The sequence below is a fragment of the Girardinichthys multiradiatus genome, chromosome 22 (genome assembly GCF_021462225.1).
Source record: "Girardinichthys multiradiatus isolate DD_20200921_A chromosome 22, DD_fGirMul_XY1, whole genome shotgun sequence".
Taxonomy (NCBI): domain Eukaryota; kingdom Metazoa; phylum Chordata; class Actinopteri; order Cyprinodontiformes; family Goodeidae; genus Girardinichthys; species Girardinichthys multiradiatus.
Window position 1 is genome coordinate 22,994,358 of NC_061814.1, and position 14,730 is coordinate 23,009,087.

At 38.6% G+C, this 14,730-nt stretch overlaps 1 protein-coding gene across 3 annotated transcripts in view; it reads left to right on the top strand.

The window, feature by feature from the left end:
- lrmda (leucine rich melanocyte differentiation associated) overlaps positions 1-14,730 on the top strand; it is a 329,240-nt gene that overhangs the window by 211,669 nt on the left and 102,841 nt on the right. For all 3 annotated transcript variants that reach the window (XM_047351529.1, XM_047351531.1, XM_047351532.1), the window contains exon 5: positions 5,837-5,963. In XM_047351529.1, coding sequence (XP_047207485.1) covers positions 5,837-5,963 — 127 coding nt within the window. The remainder of the gene's footprint in view (positions 1-5,836; positions 5,964-14,730) is intronic.

Sequence of the window (14,730 nt, forward strand, 5' to 3'; positions counted from 1 at the left end):
ATTAAATATCCCTGTAGTATGGAGGCACGTTTGGAGCACAGCTAATGAGAAGTAGTTTTTATTTTATTTTTTTATGTAATTTTTGACCACCACCCTTTGTATTTCATAGCCAGACTGTAGACTCAGCCCATCATTCTAAAAGCTTTGTCAACTGGCCTCGATACAATCTGGTTTGCAAAATGGATTTCATGTTTGACTAGTCATTGCCACAAATGAGAGTTTACTACCCTGCCTCTCCATAGCAGACGATGCATTAAACATCAAGCCAAGCCTAGAGTCAGGCAATATGACCACCATTTGTCAGAGTCCTTTACATGAAATGTGATAAAAGGCGAAAAGCATACTCTCTTTTGTCTGTTTTAGCCCTAAGTGCTTGTTTCTGACTCTGTGTTTTCTATTAATCATTTACCACCCATGCCTTTCTTGAATAATCTTTTCTTCTCTCTTTTTGTCTCTGTACCCCTCTCAACCACCCACCCCCATTCCTCCCTGCCCTCAAACTCCCTTTCCTCTCTATTTTCCTCCTCTACTTGCCTGCTGATCTTACTGGTGAGGAAAGCTGTTCTGTTTTGACTGACAACATCTATGGTCCTATGGTCCTGTAATGTAATATTCATAGTGTGTCACATAGTAAAACATCAATTTGAGCGTGATGCAGATTTCATGTCTGACAAGGTTAGGCTGTATGCAGGTCATGACAGCACTGGCCTTGGGCAATAAATACCCAACCCAATGCTTGAGGAGTTCTCTCTCTCTCAAGTGAAATATCCTGGTGTGCTGCATCGGTGACCCAATTAGTGCAGTCACATAGAAATATAACATTCATTCCCTGAACACTGTAGTGAGCATGGAGGTTAAATGCTGTCCTCTTCTTTAGTGACTTTCAATATCCTCACTGTCCATTTGTTTGTAGTATTAGAGTATGAAGGTGAAGCAGTCAGACGTTTGTGGCTAACTTATAATCTCTGTTATTTTTGTAAGGCTTTGACCAGCCATTGCCAATTTTAGGTGATTCAGATTTCTCATTTACAACTAATAATTAACCGCATTAAAATACATATTTCTCCTGCCATTAGTGGTCATTAATGAATCTCATTTTAGCTATTAGTATGGCTAGCATTACAGAAAACCCAGCCATACTGGGGAACTTTTCTTTCAATAATCTAAGAGCATATGTTTTTGATTTGAGAGCCAGATTCCTTTTTTTCACTCCTTTTTACACTATGTTGTCCTCACCTATAACAACTATATTTCTCCAGTCAAATTTAATGTCTCTTATACAAATATTTTCTGCTCTATTTTGTCTGGAGTTAACTCTAAAAACATAAAAGGAACATACCCAAAAAGCAAGTGATTTAAAAGTCATATCGACATTTTTGGTTCCAATAGAGAGCAAATAAAATCTGCGAACTGAGAAAACAGACCTGAGACCGGATGCCCACAAACGAAGTTAATGAGGCACAGGAGTCAAACAGGGCAAAAGATATTTGTGCGGGAGGCACTGAGCACAGAATATGAGCAAAGAAATATACTTTCGAGGGGAAGCGGAGCATATTTGTAAGCAAGCTAGATTTTTCTAAGTGAGAGAAGAGTTTAAAGCGAAAGCAGTACAAAATCTGATAAATTAAATAGTTCTAAACTGCTAATGCAGCCTCTTATTATTTTTATTAAAAATCCCCCGTACGACCAATGTTTGTATACCTCAGACTATGTATATCTGGTTCTTGACTGATTCAGGGCAGTCTTTAGGCATGGTTGCCAGCCCCTACCATGACAGAGAGGCTGAAATCTCAAAAGGATAAAATACAGCAACTTTTCTATTGTCCGTTCAGCCTTCTTGGTATCTGCCTGAGTCCACTCCAGGCCAATTCCTCTAAACACCCCCAAGATAAATACAAATTATCTTCTGGCAGGCAGTACCTTGTCATATCCAAAAATGTTCTGTACAAAATGACAACTACAAAAGTACAAAATGGCAAAAGAGTGAGATGACCAAGACCCACTGAAAACTGTTTGAAGTAGTATCCTTGATTGACTACCTAAAATATGTTCTGACTTCATTTTTAGCATCTCGCTCTTACAACAAAACTAGCTTTGTGTCTTCTTCCCTCAGCAGTGACTTCAATAGTCACAGATCAGAAAAATGTCAGATTATTTTAGTTTTGGCCAATCAAGTTAAAAATCTTCTGTATTAAGTTACCAGCTGTTTTCTCAGTGTATCTCTACTGAAACAACATGGTTTACTGTCCTCTTATATTGTGGGTTCAAAGAAATCTCTATTCTGTGGAACAAGCCTGTGAATGATCAGTAAACTACCAGGTATAGACACATGAAAGTGACAACAGATGTTAATCAAACATGTTTTCTTTTTGTTTCTATAATGTACATAAATGAACAACATCGCTCTGACATTTTACCCTTTTACTCTGTGGAGAATTATCAGTTCGAACAATCTGCTGTTGTGGCAGATGAAAGGGGAATCTGAGGAGCCTCAACCACCAGCTGTGCTTTGTACTCATTTTTTATGAAACTCTATAAGTGCAGCTGAGAAATAATTACCTGCAATGTCTTTTAATTCTTATTCTTGAAAGGTTTTTGCATTACCATCATTTGCAGTTCTTTACACTACACAAACTTTTGCATCAAGTCCTAGAGCTGTGAGATAATGGAGCAAACGCATTTTAGGTAAGATCAGCATCAGTTATGTGGATTTATTATGCTCTGAGTGGAAGTCAATACTCTGACTTATACTCTGCTTGAATAAATTTCACAAGATAAGACATTTAATATTACTAAATACTACTGCTAAATAAACTATATCTAGTCACTCACTAGTCAAGCAGCACTACCACAGCCCTGCCCACCCTCCACACTACCCCCTGTGTCTCCTTCGCTTTCTTATCCTCCCTCTGTGCTTGAGGTTGAATCATTAATATCACCACTGGCTGACAGAGCCTTGTCATCTGTTCTGACCCTGTGATGGTAGGTTACCTATGGAGAATAACCTCCCTGCATGTCTCCCAAGGGTATCTTCACATTTGATCATGGAAATACCCAGAACAAAGTCCTTTTGCATGCAGCGGGACAAAGCTTCTTGTTAGGGGTTAGGAGAAGGTCATTTTAAAGTCATTATGTTTAAAGGATTCACCACAAATTTTTCCATATAAGAAGCATTGAATTGTTTTTTTTATCTTATGTCTGTATACAATATTTCTTTTCTTCCTTAATTTGCATGTAGATGTTTATGTTCCCTGTCACACTAAATCTGATCCCTGCATCCCTCCTCATTATCTTCAGGTGTTGAAAAGTTGACACAGGCTTTGCCATCTCTCCTTCATCGCCATTGCCATCAACAATTTGTCACAACCCCTCACGCACACGGGTCTTGTCTCGGCCCATATTCCCCGTCCTTTCTCACCCTCCACTTAGGTGCTGGATGTGTGTCCTTTCTGGCTACCAGCTCAGCCCTGACATACTGGTTCCTTTACCCCTGCTTGGCAGTGAAAGGATCTGTTGTCATCTGTGTATTCCAGCCATTATCTTTTGACGTTTCTCTCCCTCCCAATGAAAGACAGAGTATGTCTGAAAGCTTAGAGAGGTATCTGTGATGCTACCAGAATGACAGCTCCTGCAGACAGGTCGTATCTCCTTGTGTGCTATTTATAATAGTCCAGCGGGTAATGGCATTAAATATATACATATATTTTTGTGCCATTAGCCTGCTGGAAGGTTGCCTGCCACCCCAGTCTTTGCAGTCTGTATTAGGTTTGTCCGTAGGTTAGCCGTGTATTTAGCTCTGTCCATTTTCCCACAAATTCTGACCAGCTTCCTCTATTCCTGTTGAAGGAAGGCTTTCCCACAGCCTGATGCTGCCAGCATAATGTTTCACAATTGGGATCTTATGTAGTGTTAGTTGTCTGCCACAGAATGCTTAACATCAAGGTTAAATTTGGCTCTTATCTGACCCAAACCCCCTCCTTCATGTGTTCACTGTGTGCACTTGTTGACCTGTGACTCGGTAAAGGTCAGATTTGTGGAGCGCATGATTCTCAGTTGTCCTTTTAACAAATTCTTCCACATGAGCTGCTGTATTTCTGAAACTCCCTTAGAATTAACTTGGACCTCTTGGATGCTTCTCTGATTAGTACTCCGCAAGCCCAGCTTGTCAGTTAAGGTGGGCAGTCATGTCTTGGTAGGTTTGCAGCTTTGCTACACTCCATTTTCAGATTCATGGTGGATTAAACAGTGTTCCCTGAGATGTCTAAACTAGGGAATATTCTGTTATAACCAACTCTGCTTTAAGGTTCTCCAGAACTTTACTCTGACCTGTCTGCTGTGTTCTTTGGTATTCATGTTACCTAACAAATATCTGAGGCCATCACAGAAAGGTTGGATTTACATTGGGATTTATTCACACAACTTAACTCCTATTTACTAATTATGTGACTTCTGACAGCAGTTAGGTTTGGTTGCAGATGTAGAGATTAAAGGTGGCTAAATAATAGCCCCCAATTATGTATTCTATCACATTACATATACAGGGGTTGGACAATGAAACTGAAACACCTGGTTTTAGACCACAATAATTTATTTGTATGGTGTAGGGCCTCCTTTTGTGGCCAATACAGCGTCAATTCGTCTTGGGAATGACATATACAAGTCCTGCACAGTGGTCAGAGGGATTTTAAGCAATTTTTCTTGCAGGATAGTGGCCAGGTCACTACGTGATACTGGTGGAGGAAAACGTTTCCTGACTCGCTCCTCCAAAACACCCCAAAGTGGCTCAATAATATTTAGATTGGGTGACTGTACAGGCCATGGGAGATGTTCAACTTCACTTTCATGTTCATCAAACCAATCTTTCACCAGTCTTGCTGTGTGTATTGGTGCAGCGCCTTCAGGATACAATGTTTGAACCATTGGATGCACATGGTCCTCAAGAATGGTTCGGTAGTCCTTGGCAGTGACGCGCCCATCTAGCACAAGTATTGGGCCAAGGGAATGCCATGATATGGCAGCCCAAACCATCACTGATCCACCCCCATGCTTCACTCTGGGCATGCAACAGTCTGGGTGGTACGCTTCTTTGGGGCTTCTCCACACCGTACATGTTTCACATTGTCCACAGCCCAAGATTTGCGCTCCTTGCACCCTTGAAACCGACATTTGGCATTGGCATGAGTGACCAAAGGTTTGGCTATAGCAGCCCGGCCGTGTATATTGACCCTGTGGAGCTCCTGACGGACAGTTCTGGTGGAAACAGGAAAGTTGAGATGCACATTTAATTCTGCTGTGATTTGGGCAGCCGTGGTTTTATGTTTTTTGGATACAATCCGGGTTAGCACCGAACATCCCTTTCAGACAGCTTCCTCTTGCGTCCACAGGTAATCCTGTTTTGGATGTGGTTCGTCCTTCTTGGTGGTATGCTGACATTAACCTGGATACCGTGGCTTTTGATACATCACAAAGACTTGCTGTCTTGGTCACAGATGCACCAACAATTTGTCCTCTTTTGAACTCTGGTATGTCACCCATAATGTTGTGTGCATTTCAATATTTTGAGCAAAACTGTGCTCTTACCCTGCTAATTGAACCTTCACACTCTGCTCTTACTGGTGCAATGTGCAATCAATGAAGACTGGCTACCAGGCTGGTCCAATTTAGCCATGAAACCTCCCATTCTAAAATGACAGGTGTTTCAGTTTCATTATCCAACCTCTGTAAATTTGCAGTTGTAATTTAACAAAGTGGAAAAGCTCAAGGGATGTGAATACTTTTACAGGCCATTAAATAAGGTAAGTCAGATTTTTTAATTTATTGTTTTCTTGTCTTAAAGGTACTTTGTACTTTACAAGTTACCCCAGCTGAAGTTTCTGGACTCCAGAAGAGTAACGAAAAAAGAATCGATGGAGGCACAGGCCAGAGGGGCATTCATGAAAGTTGTGAAGCCGAAGTCGGAAGGAGTAAGTTTTCCTGTTCTTCATTTTTTATGTATTTGTAGTAGCATTAAATACATTTTCCTCATCTTTTCATTCAATTGCTGTATCCTTTCTTTCTCCCTGCATTTGCTTCACTATCACTCTCACTTTGAAAAGTATCTTTATTTTCTACAGTTTAAATTGTATGTGTGAGTTGTGCTTCCACTTCTCTATATGGTAAATGTGTTTGAGAGTGCATGTGGCCACAGCCTGACCTGATTCCGTATGCATGAACCCAGATCAAAGGCGACAGCCGGCTGTCCGGTCACACTTGTGCTGCCTAGTGTGACATGTCTGCCGATTGGAGTGACAGCTCATGTACAATCTCTGCACAATCGCTTAATTATCTCAAAACCATGTATTTGTTGGTTGCTCTCTTGTTTTGAGAACCATAGACTAATTAGACTTTGGGATGTTCATTTGTATTACTTCTCTACCCTTTGTGACAACCTATTTAAAGGCACATCTCTTCCCCAGATTAGATTGAATGTAATTGTAAAGTCATTAAATATTTACAATTTAGTCTTAGAGTTTCTGAGGCTCTCACAGAGAGAATAAGAGAGTTAGAGTACAGCCAAAAGCTTCTAGTTGTGAATTAGAAGCATGTGAGTCGATGTCGGTTTTAAAAAACGCATGAGGAAAACAATATAGTCATTGTTTTAGATAATCAGCTATGATAGTGTACTCTTTGAGTGTCACTGCATGCTATGCTTTAGTTTTGATCCTCATGCGAGTGTCAAGCGGGAAAGCAAAACATTGAAATAATTTAACCTCAGTCTGCCATGTTTAGAAGATGGAGAAAAGCAGAGTGAAAACACAGATCATCCACTTTATATAAAAAGAAAAGAAAAGACCTTTACAATACTGTTTGGCAGGGTAAAGTCACTTTAAAGATTGTATTTACATAGCTTGTCAATGGAAAAGAATGTTTGGCTTTGTCGCGGCAGCTATAGATGAAAGGAGAGATAATCACAGATTCTAGTTGACATGATGTGTTTTTGTGTCTTGGTGTCTTTGAACCAGCTGTATGCGATTATTTATTCCTTATGTAAAGTAAAAGTTAACAGCTTTCATATAAAAAAGGATCTACTTAACATTGTGTGGTAATTTGCGCACTGGAACTTATTTCTACTCTTCTTTTCCCAATTCCTCATTAGTATTGTAAAAGTCAAGCTACACAAAGTGGCAACAGTTCTTGGATTTATTCCAGTTTGGGATTCTGGGATTTTCCTCAACTTAATGTGTCAACTATCCCATAGTCGATGAGCCATGCAAACTTCCCGGCTCTAACTGTCTACATTGGAGTCGTTGATAAGCGGACTGATGTTGCAGGCCACCAATTAGAGAAACGTTTACAGCATGAGCAGGGAAGATGATGGCATAATTAGATACTCTTGTTTCCTTTTATGTCTGCTACAGCAGGGTGCTGCTAACAGTACAGTCTCTGTCATTAGCTTCATTACAAGGAAAAGTAATTAGCTCCATGTCTTTTTGCTCCATGCATTCAAATTTAAGTCTCAATTAGGACAAGTATCAGATAAAAAAAAAAGAATAATTAAGATTACTAAACTACTTGACAATAAATGTAGCTTAAAAGTTTTTTTCTTAATGTTTTATATTTTTTTCTTATTCCTTTCATAATTCATATTGCTGCAAGCAACACAAATACAGTATAAATCAAAAACAGAGTTACAGCAGCAACTCCAGCAGTGTTACAGTGATACAGGCCCACTCCTGACAAGAAAAATTAACAAAAAGCCCCTTTCTATCACATCATTCTCATTGGCTGATGTATGTTTTGGAAAAGAGGCCGTGGCGAACTTCCAAGACCTCTCTTGAGTCATATCGAAGATAAGTTTGACCACAGTTTAAACTCGTTTTTTTTTTATCATACCGTTGTGGCATGGCACTGAGAGATGCCACATGGCTCTGATAAAACAGTTACGGTCTTTAGCACATCATAATTTTTCATACATTCACAATGTTTTCCATGTCGTCTAAATCAGAACCAGACAGTCAAGAACCAGTTGTTTGCTGGAATGATCAGAAATGTACAAAAGCTTGTTTGTGAGAAGTGCAGGATCTGCACAAAAAAATCAAGTGACCTTAAAAATATTTGTCTTAGAGTCACATAGGAGTGTAATGAAACATCTGGCTCGCAAGACGAGACGAGAAAAGATTTTAGCATTGTTTTTTAAGAAAACTAAGAATCCCCTTATTTTGTTTTCACTAATGGAGAAAAGGTTTTATAAACCATAAGCTGTGTTTTACATAATCTCTAATCAAATCCGTTTAATTTAGTTTATTTAAAAATCACTAGTTCACTTCAAATGTTATCTCAAGCTACTTTAAGATAAACATCTCCAACTGATTTAAAGTGACATATAATCAAATTAATCTAAGACAATTACAAAGATATTTTCAAATTCAATTGCATACATTCTACTTCAATCCTCGTTATAATACCATTCAGTCAAATTCAGCTTATTATGCAAATTAAGTCATTTGAGGAGGCTCTCTATAAAGTAATCCACCACTGGTTTGTACTACATATTTTTTATTTTATTACATTTTTTCTGCTTGTTTACCTTTAAGGTAGTCCTAATGCCAAAAAAACATTCATAATACCCCATTTTTGACATGAATAAAGGTGGGATAAAATTCAAACTGTTTTACAGAATCTCTGTTCACTGTGTAAAGTCATGATGGTGTAAAGTTCACCTTTTAGTTAATCAGTTTAAATATTTAGGACTTTCAACTAGACCTGATCAAATGCAGTCCAGACTCATTAAAAACTGTAAAGCAACCCTGAAGTTTAGTGTTGATTACAAAGCTCTTAAGCAGATGACAACTTTAGCATCATTAGCATTATTCTCCCAGTACTTAGTCGGTTTGGGTTTCATACCATTTCTCTGGTAGTTTTCTCACCGAGCCAGTTCTGAACTAGTGCTAGTTCTTGTTTAGCATCTGTTCTTTGTGTTTCCAAAGCCACAAGATCTGGTTCTGGCACTGATAAAGTTCATTCTGTGCACCGACTACGAGTTTGGCCAGAGGAAAGAATTGCTTTTATCGTGACCTATAGGGGCAAGCTCACGGAGGCCAACAACCAATGCACTGTTGCGTATACCAGTTAGTTTTGTTTTTCATCTACCTAATTTAAGACAGATTCAGTGCTTTCATAAAAAGGTGTATTAGTATCTAAACACAAGCCAAAGTCTCTTCTGCTATTTCGTGTCACCCTTACCAGAGTTTACGTAGGTCAATGCGATGCACAGAGCTGTGCTTTCCACTGATCATTGATGACATTCATTCCTTACCTTCGTGGTAGTTCTGGCTGTGGAATTCCAGGTTTTTAAGCTGATAAAAACTACAAAACCAGCATATTCTCACCTCCCTTTGAACCCTTGGGAAGATTCTGCTCTTGAACTGTTTTTTCCAGTCTCTTCAAGGAAAGAAAATTATAGGTTTTTGTTGAATTATCCAGCATTACATTAGGTTAGTTATCAACCTAATTTATTTCAATTCAGTTTATAAGGTACCAATTTACAACAAATATCATTTCAATGCACTTTACAAAAAAGGCAATTCAATCCAACCACACAGACAGATTTAAAGTGAAATACAATTATTCCTCTTTCATCCACTTTTATCAAACAATGCAGTCAGGTTAAGTTTATTATTCAACATTGGTAAAAAAAATTTTTACCAAGGAAAGTTGGTTATTGGTGCAAGCTAGTGACTTGCACCAATCACCCCTCCTGGATGAGTGACAGTGGGCAGTAGGAGAATGTAGCAGAGTGAGGAAAAGTGGTCAGTATGTCCTCCAGAAGCATAGGCCTATAGCAGCATAACTACAGAGATGGTTCAGGATGACCTAAGCCACTCTAACTATACACTTTATCAAAAAGGAAAGTTTTAAGTCTAGCCTTAAACGTAGACAGGGTGTCTGCCTCACGAACTAAAGATGGGAGCTGGCTCCATAGGAGAAGAGTCTGATAACTGAAAGATCTGCCTCCCATTCTACTTTTAGAAACTCTAGAGACTCTAGAAACATGTGGAACAATCAGATCTCAGATGCATGATGGAGTTTGATTATTAAGAGACTTGCAAGAGGGAAAATTTTAAATGCTGGTCTGAATTTAAAAGAAGGCTGAAATTGAAGAAATATCTCTCTTTTTTATTTACTTACCAAAGTTATTTTATTTTTTTTGTAATTCGTGTAGTGTGTAAATTTTAATAAGAGTCTTAAAAAGGTCTTGAAAACTTACATTTAACTTACTGAAATCTGCAGAAACCCTGTAAAACACTTTCACCAGGTGGTGCTACTAAATCTTGCTCCGAACATTTTATTTGATAAAAGTAGCTCAGTGCTTCTGATAATAATCAGATATCATCTAAAGGAGAATGTGGAATATTCACAACTGGCTCTTGTTGTTCAAAACAATGTTAATGCAGTTTCTCACAAAAGTGAGTACACATCTCACATTTCTGTAAACATGTTCTTATATCTTTTCATGGGGCAACTCTGAAGGTATGACACTTTGACACAATGTAAAGTAGTCATTGTTCAGCTTGTATAACAGTGTAAATTTGCTGTTCTCTCAAAACACACAGCCATTAATGTCTAAACCACTGGCAACAAAAGTAAAAGTAAAATTGTCCAAATTGTGCCCAATTAACAATTTTTACTGCTCAATGTCATGTGACCTGTTAGCGCTACAAGCTCTCAGGCGTGAATGAGGAACAGGTGTGTTAAATCTGGTGTTATCGCTCTCATACTCTGTAATGCTGGTCACTGGAAGTTCAACATGGCAACTCATGGCAAAGCACATTCTGAAGTTCTGAAAAAATTTTTATTATTTAAATAAGGATGTACAGCTAAGCTATATGAAGATTGCCAACCCTCTGAAACTGAGCACAGTTGGAGCACAGTTGCCGAGACCATACAGCTCTTTAATAGCACAGGTTCCACTCATAACATGCTGTGCCATAGTTGACCAAAGAAGTTGAGTGGCAGTGCTCAGTGCCATATCCAGAAGCTGTGTTTTGAAAGTAGACATTTGAGTGCTGCCAGTATTGCTGCAGAGGTCGAAGGGGGGGCGCCTGTCAGTGTTGAAACCATACATAACACACTGCATCAAATTGGTCAGCATTAATGTCTTCCTAAAAAGAAGCCACTTTGATGATGGACAAGAAAGCCTGCAAACAGTTTCCTGAAGACAAGCAAACTAAGTATATGGTTTACTGGAAGCATCTCTAGTAAACTCCGTGCCCAAGACAGTAAAGGCAGTACTAGAAAATAATAGTGACCACCAAAATATTGGCACAATTTGTACATTTTCACTTAGGGGTGTACTCACTTTTGTTGCCAGTCGTGTGAGAGTTATTTTGAGTAGACAGCAGATTTAGTGTTATACATGCTGTACACTACATTGTTAAAGTGCCTGAGTGTTGTCCCATGAAAAGATATAACAAAATATTTACAAAAATGTGAGGGTACTCATGTTTGTGAGATACTGTATATAAAGATTGTGACATTATTATGGAATCTGTTTGCAGAGATACGGGAGATATTATTGTAAATTATGAACTTAAACTCTCAATGTGCTACAATCCTCAACAAAATCTAATAAAGCAAAGTTTAAACATTTACTTGATGAGACATTTATAGTGGTGTAATGACGTGGCTCCGAGTTGGCGTTGTTGTAGTTGCAGAAAAACCAACCCAGCCCCTTCATAGAACCACTGGAGAACTGGCTTTAGCACCAGATCTGATCAACTGGAACCACTTTATTAGAAAAACCCAATCTGTTGCAGTTTTTTTTCTACTAAGTACCTAAAATGGTGCCAAAAAATAATTTAAAAGTGGTTAATGCTTCTCCAATGATTTCTAGCCAATATTTGTTGGGTAACCTTAATCCAATGCCAATCGCAGCATTTCAATATTGGGAGATCCCATGTTAGGCTCCTATTGTCACTTTGCCAAACCTTATTAGTGAACACAAGTATCCCAGCACAGAAGAAAAAAAAGTGAGGACCTCTTTTATATGATTTTACTCTCTTTAAGGTGTTCTGTACCTAGATGCTTTAAAAAGCTTTAAAATAATTCCCTTTGTAATGTTCTGTCAGTTTTGGCTTCAACTTGAGAAAAAGGTGGAGATTTTCTCAATTTCCTTTTCCTTGCTGCATTTCTCAGCATTGTAAGCAGTGTGACCAAAACAAAGACAAAATGACAAGACAGAGGCAGAAAAATATATAAATACCTAAAGTAAGCAGAATAACAGCAGTGATGATTGAAGTCTTTCCCAAAAACCACAACACTAAACTGAGTCAGACGGGAAAAGCTTGGAGCTGTATTTTTGGAATTTGGGCGTGTTGGAATGTTATAATGTGATAATTCTCTTTGAGGACTTGGAGGTCATGGAATAAGATGGCGTTAAACCACGTAGAGCTATTTAGGCCATGCTGGGCTGCTTTTGGAAAATACATGTGGTAGTTTTTGGCTCACTCACTCCTTCCTTTTTGCCATGGAGCCCACATTATGCTGTCAAACTTTTGGATTAAACTGGCCATGTCTATCAAAACACTGTGACAACACGTTCTGCTTTTTCATCCTAAGCACTGCAAAAAGAAAAGTGTATAGAAAATTTAATTAATAAAGTAACCTTTACTCCATTAAACTCTACAGAGTGTTCTACAGTGAAATAAGTAACTTCTTGGTCCCTCTCGTTAACACTAAGCACTGCTTGGTGGCTGCATCAGCAGGTACAAATGCTTTCAGAAGTCACTTAGATTTTGCTTGAATGAAGTATTTGGTTTAATTTTCAAGCATGAAGTTCTTTTTTTCTGCCTTTAATGTAAAACAGACTGCGTTGCAGGAAGACTTGGGCCAGCTTCTGGGTCTCATGAGTATCTGTATGCAGGGTAAATGGTTCTTCAAGGGAATTGACAGTGACAGGGCCAGGAAAGTCTTCAAGTGGATCTTTTCAGTTCAATTTTTTCCTCTCTGGACACTAACCTGTTTTATTACGCAGCACACAGTGGTTCATTTAAAGTTTTCACTGTAGGAGAGCCATCCAAATCAACGATTGACTGCCACTAGCTTCAGAGCCGTGACTGTGCATTATGTCTTGTGTAATTGTGGCTTTCTTTTTCTTGGCAAAACAACGCTGAAAAAAGAAGAGGCCTTTTGCTTGGTTATTTTTTTCTTCCTGAAATGCACCCAATGAAGTATGTTGCCACGTTCAACCGTAGGCTTAAGAGTTATGGGTTCCCTGAAGCTCTCAAACATAACAAACGGCATGCAATATCGCTCTTTGTGAATGTGTCTTCAGTGGGTTCACTGAATCATTTTACCGAACAAATGTTTCCTCAGAGGAAACTCAAAGAATATGGTTGTCACCAGGGGAAGGGGATATAAACAAACAGATTGCAGTGGAAGGAGGTTTATTATCCCTCCTCACTCTCTGCTAGATTTTAGATTTGTAAGTACTGTTACAGTGCCTTGCAAAAGTATTCATACCCCTTGAACTTTTTCACATTTTGTGGCATATATTTATAACCTTGAGCTTCAATGTACTTTCTTAGGATTTTAAATAATAGATCAACACAAAGTAGAGCACAATTGTAGACAGAAACAGGTGCATGGATTTCCAATCTGACATGAAAAGAAATTTTGAAAAATGAGCTAGTCATTTGTCTTTAGCACCCCTGAGTCAATACTTTGTTGAACCACCTTTCACTGGAATTATGGCTGCAGGTCTTTTGGGGAATGTCTCTGCCAGCTTTGCACATTTGAAGACTAAAAGATCTACCCATTTTTCTTTCCAAAGTAGCTCAAGTTCAGTCAAATCACATGGAGACATCCTGTTAACATCATATACAAGAATATGATTTGATCGAAACCAAATCACTGTTGTTCTGGCAGTATATGTAGGATTGTTGTCCTACTGGAAACTGTCATCCTGGTTTCAAGTCTTTTGAAACCTCTTACAGTTTTCCTTCAAGATTATGCTGTGTTTAATTTACATCTGTTATTGGATAAATGCCAAAAAACGTCCCTATCCATGCTGAAGAAAAGCATCCCCACAGTACGGTACTGACACCACCATGTTTCGCTATAGGGACGGCATGTCCAGGGTGCCGTATGCATATTTTTCCACCATACAGCATTTTCCATGCAGGCTAAAAACAGGAAGTTCTAGTTTCATCTTATTAGGGCACCCTTTTTGTTTTCTGTTTTCCCTACATGACCTGTAGCAAAAAGGACTTCATGTGGCTTTCTTTCAAAATAACTTTTTCCAAGTCACTCTTCTGTAATGATTTCTGGAATGCACAAGTAATGGCTGACCTGTACGTTGTGTTTGTTCATCACAAACTTTCCAAAAAATAATTTCTGAGTGGTTTTTTAATTAAGTTTAAGATATTTATACCTATGGCAGATAAAAAAAACGTTTCATTGTCTTCATTCAACCAAGAAGTTTAGTACCTATAATGGCCGACCAGCTTTTTACATGATCCCACTGGTATTGTGCAATTTATCTTTGTGGAAAAGATTCAATGGGGTTGGAAGGCATCCGTGCCATCGCCCCAATCTTTAGCTTGCGCCACAGAATCTATCAAAAACAAGTTGGGATTTTAGATGTGCCACTACAAAACATAAATATAACTTCCAGTCAGAAGACACATGTTAATAAAATTAAAAGATTGCTTTAAACCTAAATATACCACAGGTCAAAATAATTTTCAGCTT